Here is an 8,445-nt window from a genome sequence, read left to right as displayed (position 1 = left end):
CAAAGGATCGGCGGTTTGATCCCTGGCTCCACAATTCATGTCCATGTGTCCTTGGGCAAGACACATAACCCTGATTTGCCCCTGCAGGTGTGTGAATGGGTATGAATGTTAGATATAGTCTTGTTGGGCAGGTGGCTCCTTTCATGGTAGCTCCTGTCATAAGTGAATGAATGAATGGGTGAATGTAGACAAGTAGTCTTTAAATGCTTAGAGGCCAGAAGAGTAGAAAAGCGCGATACATCTACAGAGTATTTTTATTATTTTGAGGGGGATGGATGGAGTTGAATTAAATTGAATACAACTGACCTCAAGTAAAACAAATGTACACTTAAACTGCACATTATGTAAATCATAATGATAATATTATTATTGAATACACATTTAATACAATTTTCCGTTTTGGTACTACACCAAATCATATGTAATTCATATTGTTTTTATATATAATTCTTTATTAAACAATTGCACATAAAAAACGGAAAAATATATTTTAAAAAAATGCATACATTTTAAAATAAATTAAAAAAAGGGGACACTAAGGCACAAACTCTGAATGTATCATTACAAACATATATCATACGCAATGACATTACTGTAATCATGGCATTTGTGTTGAGATAAATGTAATGTAATCTACCGCCTAAAAACAACGAGTGTTTTATTTTGAAAGGGCCACTGGCTCCTCCCAGCACTTCCGGTTTTGCGTCAGTCCTGCGTGCCTCGTCCTGCTGCTCCTGCAGACCTAGTAAAGAGTGTCTTTGTGGCTCCTGTTTCGGGATAAATAACCATGTCTCTGGAGGTGGAATCCGCAGAGTAAGTAGTCCAGTTAACTCCTCGTGAATCAGGGCGACTTTTAGAACAATTAGACCGACAATAAATCCTCATTTTAATGTGTTTCCCGGTAGTGAGGCCTGCCGCCAGCGTTAGCGCCCTGAGCTAAGCTAACAAGCTAACTTGTGGACATAGTTCGAATCAGATTTTCAAACTTAAGCAGCGAAAGTCCATCGGTTTTTATTATTACTACCTCTTAATCAATGCATCAACGGATTGTAACATGTTTAAACATGCAGTAAATGTTCCTCCACACGTGTGTGTGTGTTTGTGTGTGTGTGTGTGTGTGTGTGTGTGTGTTTCTCCTCAGCGTGATCCGTCTGATCATGCAGTACTTGAAGGAGAATAACCTGCAGCGGACCCTGGTCACCCTGCAGGAGGAGACCACCGTGTCCCTGAACACCGTGGACAGCATCGAGAGCTTCGTGGCCGACATCAACAGCGGCCACTGGGACACCGTCCTGCAGGCCATCCAGTCCCTGAAGCTGCCGGACAAGACCCTGATCGACCTGTATGAGCAGGTGAGGGTCTGGGGCCACTGTGTGTCCGCAGCTTATCCCTGTCATCTTTACCTTTGTGATATGCTTCTACATTCCCACTGCATCCGTAGTGGCCGTGAGGCGACACATTATTTCCTTCCACTATCATGGTCTTAAAATCACCAGCTGTTTAGTTTTATTCACAGAAAGCTGTTTATGAGTCTCTATTTACAATAATGACAAGTTGTGTATGTTATGTTGACAGTGGAAGAGCCAATCACTGGGATTACTCTGTATTTATGGGAATTAATTACAATATATAATATTATTTGTATATATTTCTTGATTTTCCCCCTGATGGTTTGAATATTTTGCTCAATTTGTGGCCAGGAGGGTCTGAAAATGTGATAAATCTAACGAGAAAGTTGCCAAGTTCATGTCTGACCAGTGTCTAACCGACCCAGATTGCTTGCTATTGTTTTGTTGTTGTTGTCATCATAGAACTCACCATTTTTGCCATTTAGCGTCTCTTCTTGGCTGTTGTTTCATGCATATTTTGTCCCCTTTCATCTCTACAGACTTTTTTTGTTACTATATTCTTCTTAAACTTTTTTCCAGTTGGCTTCTCAATAAAGCAGTTTGTTTAATGTGTTATTCTTGCTAATACTTCCTTAATGCAGATGATCTAGTTCAATGTTCTTTGCAGCATTGATCTTGTCAACAGATCTTTTCAGTGAAACCATCACGTCCTCTAAACCTGAAGGTACACGGTCCTCTAAACCTGGGCGTCCGTGTTGTTTTCCCGGCCAGGTGGTGTTGGAGCTGATCGAGCTGAGAGAGTTGGGCGCGGCCCGCTCCCTCCTGAGGCAGACCGACCCCATGATCATGCTGAAGCAGAACCAGCCGGAGAGGTACATCCACCTGGAGAACCTGCTGGCTCGCTCTTACTTCGATCCCAGAGAGGTGAGTCCAAACCAGACGTGTCTTGGTCCAGGATCAGCTGGTCCTGACCCTTCCTCTGGTTCAGGGGCCACATGTTTTATACCTACTCTGTTTTAAATGACTGGAAGCTAATTCTTAACTACTTCCTGAGTAAGAGGGCCTCATTCAATGTTAACGGATGTGAACACTTTGTTCTTGTAACAGTAAAACATCAGATTTTGGAAACATGGGGACATGAAATTAGTTCAAACCCCACAACAGCGTCTTTTGAAACGGGTAACCGTTTGAAATATGCTTTACCGTTGCACTAAAATATCAGTTTAATAGGATTCTCCGTCCTCACAAGAACAATGGAGATACATATAACGCAACACAATTCATCTGCATGTGCCTTTTTTAAATATCATTGGTTCAATTCTAAGAGAGCATCTGAACGATTGCAGTTGTGTGGAGTTGTTTTAAGTGTTTGTTGATGTGCAGGCGTACCCGGACGGCAGCAGCAAGGAGAAGCGCCGGGCGGCCATCGCCCAGGCTCTGGCCGGGGAGGTTAGCGTGGTGCCGCCCTCCCGTCTCATGGCTCTGCTGGGACAGGTACGTGTCCATAAAACTACTTAATTTGCAATATACTTGCATTAGTCCCTCCCTCATTTTCCCCACACTAACATCCCAATACAGTGCCGATGATGATTTTGTCTTCATTCTCATCCTTCAGTCTCTGAAGTGGCAGCAGCATCAGGGCCTCCTGCCTCCCGGTATGACTATCGATCTGTTCAGGGGCAAAGCTGCCGTTAAAGATGTGGAGGAGGAGCGCTTCCCCACCCAGCTGAGCCGACACATCAAGGTGCCCACACGCTCCCACAGTTTAGATAGATAGATTATATGTAGTATGGATTGGGTTTTGATTTTACACTTTCGGGAGTCGTGACACTTTTCCTGACGTGGCTTGTGTTCTCTGCCCCGCTCAGTTCGGACAGAAGTCTCACGTGGAGTGTTCCCGGTTCTCCCCCGATGGTCAGTACCTGGTCACCGGCTCCGTGGACGGCTTCATCGAGGTCTGGAACTTCACCACCGGCAAGATCCGAAAGGTAGCTTCTGCAAAAACGGAAACGCATTTAAAAAAAACCCATAAAGACGTGCCGTGCGGTTGAATATGAACACCAGGTTTACGCTCATCGTGACTTCTGCTTCTGCTCCAGGATCTGAAGTACCAGGCTCAGGACAACTTCATGATGATGGACGATGCCGTGCTGTGTATGGGCTTCAGTCGAGACACGGAGATGCTGGCCACGGGAGCCCAGGACGGAAAGATCAAGGTAGACGAGAGGCGGAGCTTATATTTCTCTTCTAGATTAAGTTAAGGGGCGAGGAGTTTGATCAGCAGGTTCTTCCTTCGGCACACAGGGGTTATAGTTGCTGTCTTTTGGACCCGAATCAGACCAGGAGCTGGTTTAAGGTTGTCATGCTAAGAACAATGCATGAAGTGAGATGTGAACGGCTGTAAAGTCAGAGATAAATGTAACTTTCTCTGCTGGTAAACCTTTAAATTAAAACCCTGATTATCACCAACGTTAAAGGTCTAATGAAATCCAGAAAAACAGCTGTTTTCCTCCAATAATAGGAAAAACACTTATGTGCGGCGTATTCCCTTTTGCTTTTCTGTTGTGCAGAAATGTTATTTGTTTATTGAACTATGGAAGTGAACTATGTGAATCGTGAAGAATCGAATCTTCTGATATTGTGTAGTATACAGTGTATAAGTACACAGTTTCATAGTACTCATGATAGTTTCCTGCAGACGCAGTGTCCCTTTGCAGAAACAAATTAAAGTGTGTGTGTGTGTGTAGGTGTGGAAGATCCAGAGCGGTCAGTGTCTGAGGAGGTTTGAGCGCGCCCACAGTAAAGGAGTGACGTGTGTGAGTTTCTGTAAAGACAGCAGCCAGCTCCTCAGTGCCTCCTTCGACCAGATAATCAGGTAAACTCCTCGCCGTCGCCTTTTTTTATTCTTCCTTTAACTGTGCGTCTTCACCGAGGATCATTTTGGGAACATGCTATATATATATATATATATATATCTCAAATGCTTGTGTTTTCTGCTCCAGAGTCCACGGACTGAAGTCGGGTAAAACTCTCAAGGAGTTCCGCGGCCACACCTCCTTTGTGAACGAGGCGGCGTTCACTCCGGACGGCCACCACGTCATCAGCGCCTCCTCGGACGGCACGGTCAAGGTGAGCGGAGCACGCCGCGAATGCCTCGACGGTATTAATTACAGAGATTTATAAGAACTATAATTGACAGCTTTTCTTTCTTTTTTTTCACATCAAAGAAGAATCAGAGAAAATCTGAGTATTTACCGTGTATGAAGGCCTAGTCAACTCTTTATTATCCATCTATAACTATATATGTCTATTTATTTACATCTCAGGGTTTCTTACGGTCATGGAAAACCTGGAAAAGTCTGTGAAAAAAATAAAATCCCAAAAGTGTTGTAAAAGTCATGTAAATGTGTTATATTCATGTGTTCATGACGTTCATTTACGCCGAGTTTGAAATAATGAATATGCTTTTAAAAGAAAGACTCAAAATATAAGCAGGCATACATACAGGCATCTATATAAATGTTTATTCTTTTAATCAAACTATTGTCTCATTCATTTGTGTCATTTAAGGTTTACTGTATGCTTTGTATTCTCATTGTTAGTTTAAATAATACATTTACTCACTTTTTACTGTTTACACCAAGATTCACTAAATTTTGGTCATGGAAATCCATTGGAAAAAATGTGTATGAACCCTGATATGTATTTACAATAATGAAAAGGTGTGTTTTATGTTGTCAGTAGAAGAGCCAATCACTGTGATTGCTCTGAACAGAATGTATGGGAAGGAATTACAATATAATATATATTCAAATATATTTCTTGCTTTTTGTCTGAAAAGTTGCTCAATCTGGTGAGAAAGTTGCTGCTAAGTTGCGTGTCTGACCAGCGTCTCATTCCTCTTCCCCAGATGTGGAACATGAAGACCACGGAGTGCTCCAACACCTTCAAGCCTCTGGGCACGTCAGCCGGCACCGACATCACCGTCAACAACGTCGTCCAGCTGCCCAAGAACCCCGAGCACTTTGTGGTGTGCAACCGCTCCAACACGGTGGTCATCATGAACATGCAGGGGCAGGTCAGTCACGCGTCGAGTGTCGGCGTTCGTCGGTGTTTCTTCATCGTTTTGCTCATGCAGCTGAACCTGCCTACCTGCCTGCCCTTTTTAACTGTGTGTGTGTGTGTGTGTGTGTGTGTGTGTGTGTAGATCGTGAGGAGTTTCAGCTCCGGTAAGAGGGAAGGCGGAGACTTTGTGTGCTGCACCCTGTCGCCCCGCGGCGAGTGGATCTACTGCGTGGGCGAGGACTTTGTGCTCTACTGCTTCAGCACCGTCACCGGCAAGCTGGAGCGAACGCTGACGGTACGTCCACCGACCCGAGAGCAAAGCGCCGGAAAACATCACGCCGCTTTTTATTGCCGCCACTTGCTTAAAAGTGTCTGACTGTAAAGTCATTTATTCGAGGTCTCGGAGCGCCCTTTTTTTTTTTTTTTTGTTTGTTTCGCTTGTTAAAGTTTGCCGCGAGGAACTTTTTAAGCCGGTTGTGAAACAGCGTCACCGTAACACCGATAGCCTCGGTGCGACCGGCACCGGTAAACGAGACCGCCGGATATTTCTACGTAGTCCAGCAGAGACGGGTTACACCCCGCTGCAGTAAAATGAGGTTTTTCTAAAGGGACCCTGGTGGGAAAACAAGCCTCCGATAACTTCTCCATGCACAACTTTTTATATCCATTTTGTGTTTGTGTACATTTGTTTTCTTTGCATCTTCATTCGTTTAAAACGCTCTGTTCTCCCGGCCTCCAGGTCCACGAGAAGGATGTGATCGGAATCGCCCACCACCCGCACCAGAACCTCATCAGCACCTACAGCGAGGACGGCCTGCTGAAGCTCTGGAAGCCTTGAGTTGCTTGACCGTGGACGTTCTCGCTCTGTTTTTGGTCTTTTTACAACACTTTCAGGTCACTGAACTTGTATACATGTTGGCGGTCTCAGCAGCACACCTTACAGAACAGGCGACTCCTTTTTTTTATTTCATTTTTTGTACAATTGAAGCCGTACAGCTGAATATTTGCAACCAATGACAGTTTGCGGTTTTTTGGAGCGTAAAGCACAGCAGAGCCTTGTTTACCTGCAACTGTTTTCAGTTTGTCCAACACAAAGCAACTTCTTGATTGATTGACATCTGACATCATTCAAACAATACTCTGAAACTGTTCATTACACATTATTAGGAAAGCTCCTGTATTTTTCCCGATTTTTAAAAACATTTAATTATTTCCTTCCTTCGTTGGTCCGTGATGTTGTTTCAGTTGCAGGTAAGATGATGACGCTCTGCTGAGCTCGCAGGAGGAGGAGGAGTGTAGATACGAGACTCAGTTCTGTTTTGAAAATTCCACTTTTTTGTACATATATTTTCTATTTGCATTTTTGTTTTTCTCCAAGAAGACCTGGTTAAATAGTGTTTTGTCGTTTGTGTCTTTTTTTTCTTCTTCTTCCCTCTTTTTAAATTTAATGGCATCACTCCAGATTATTTCACATCTATTTTGTATCCTGAAATGATTCAGTTATTTCAACATGGAGAACCAAATAATACATTAAATTTAATAACAAAGTCATTGTAATATGTTTTTTTCCCCACATTGAGTACGTGCATTTGGAATGAGACTTAATATTTCAGTATTCTATAACATACCGTTGTACAAATTTCCCCATTAATATATCTTGTCTGTGTAATTAAAGCTATTTAACCAGAACAATGAAGAGATTTAACTTTTTAAAACTTCATGGCGTCGGAGAACCTGAATATGGGGGGAAAGAATTTAATTTATCTGATCAGAGAATATAAAAACTAGTTTTTAGACGGTTTCAAGAAACGAGGACGCCTCACTACCGCTTTTATTAAATGTTGTTTTATGGAGAAACAACATTGTGCATCTGTGCATGCAGCCTCTGTGATGGAAAGAGGAAGAGCTTTATTCCTGAATAAACTGGTAGGATGGTTGTTGGTGCTGCAGCTTCTGTGTGAGTGGAGACGCAGAGCAGGATGTTGACTACAATACTTCAAAATAAAAGCATATAGTTGTCACTTGCAGAGCACGTTGAGGAGTTTGACAGTCCTGACTGCTGCATCCGTCGTTGGCTTTTTCAAACATGCTCCTCAAAGAAGACTGAACTTCTGATGATTTAAAAGCAATGCAAATGGAAGTTCACCTGTAATTTAGTTAATTTAAGAAACGTTTGTGAATGCTCCACCCGGCTAACGGTGCAAGCAGAAAACTCCCCATGTGAGCCCAACACCTGTATTGCACTTCAAACAACCTGCTTTCTGGTTGGCTGCGACCAACGCTCGTTGTCATTACTGATTAATCAAATTATTTTCTTGGAACAACGGTTTTGTCAGTGAAATATTAGTAAATTGGGATAAACGTCTGTTGTACTTTTTCCACAACCGAAGGCGGTACCTTCAAATCCCTCAATTTATCCGACCGTCTGTCAGAATAACCCGATTATGTTCATCTTGGAATTATATCTGACAAACAAAAGACGCAAATCGAGACGCTTGAATCAGAAGATCTGGGTCATTTTTTTAATAAACAAAATAGTAGCAAATTAATTTTCTGTTTCTACATAAGCACTCTTTTTCTCACTGCTATTTATTGTCCCAAAACGTGTGTGTATGTATATATATATATATATATATATATATATATATATATATATATATATTTATTTATTTATTTATTTACCATATATGGTCGGAGGCAAATCCAAACAGGAGTGAAAATAGAAAATATGGAAATCTAAATATTCATTTGAATATGTTTCTCTATCTAAAGTTTCCCCATCAAACACACCTAACACGTACAAGTACTTGTACATGTACTTACTGTACTACAGTGTATTACAGAAACGGTTTATATTTATATATATATATATTTATTTATTTTCCATTCCTGCCAAAGCCATAACTTTATTAATTCTACAGTTAGCGTATTTCTATAAATGTTCTTGAGGCCTGTTGTTGACCCTTCATGTTCCAGTCATCAGACTGTTGTGAGCTGAAGTACATGAAGAACTGTGAAGCAGAAAACTCAT

General features: G+C 42.1%; 1 protein-coding gene across 1 annotated transcript; it reads left to right on the top strand.

Annotated features, from left to right (window-relative positions):
* The first annotated feature begins 712 nt into the window (after nucleotides 1-712).
* On the top strand, nucleotides 713-7,312 carry smu1a (SMU1 DNA replication regulator and spliceosomal factor a). Its single transcript, XM_079228305.1, has 12 exons — nucleotides 713-813; nucleotides 1,142-1,352; nucleotides 2,121-2,273; nucleotides 2,733-2,843; nucleotides 2,965-3,093; nucleotides 3,218-3,337; nucleotides 3,449-3,565; nucleotides 4,097-4,224; nucleotides 4,352-4,478; nucleotides 5,260-5,427; nucleotides 5,557-5,709; nucleotides 6,154-7,312. The coding sequence occupies exons 1-12, from the start codon at nucleotides 788-790 to the stop codon at nucleotides 6,250-6,252; spliced, it is 1,542 nt and encodes a 513-aa protein (XP_079084431.1). The 5' UTR covers nucleotides 713-787; the 3' UTR covers nucleotides 6,253-7,312.
* The last annotated feature ends 1,133 nt before the right edge of the window (nucleotides 7,313-8,445 follow it).

This window comes from Taurulus bubalis, assembly GCF_910589615.1.
Source record: "Taurulus bubalis genome assembly, chromosome: 13".
Lineage (NCBI taxonomy): Eukaryota > Metazoa > Chordata > Actinopteri > Perciformes > Cottidae > Taurulus > Taurulus bubalis.
This window is presented reverse-complemented; position numbering and strand designations above follow the sequence as displayed.

What these genes read in the sequence shown, in the direction of transcription:
- smu1a (XM_079228305.1), top strand. Translation starts at nt 788, where the DNA reads ATGTCTCTGGAGGTGGAATCCGCAGA. An exon ending in CCACCGGCAAGATCCGAAAG is followed by an intron (nt 3,338 to 3,448) that starts GTAGCTTCTGCA and finishes CTTCTGCTCCAG; the next exon opens with GATCTGAAGTACCAGGCTCA. An exon ending in TCATGAACATGCAGGGGCAG is followed by an intron (nt 5,428 to 5,556) that starts GTCAGTCACGCG and finishes GTGTGTGTGTAG; the next exon opens with ATCGTGAGGAGTTTCAGCTC.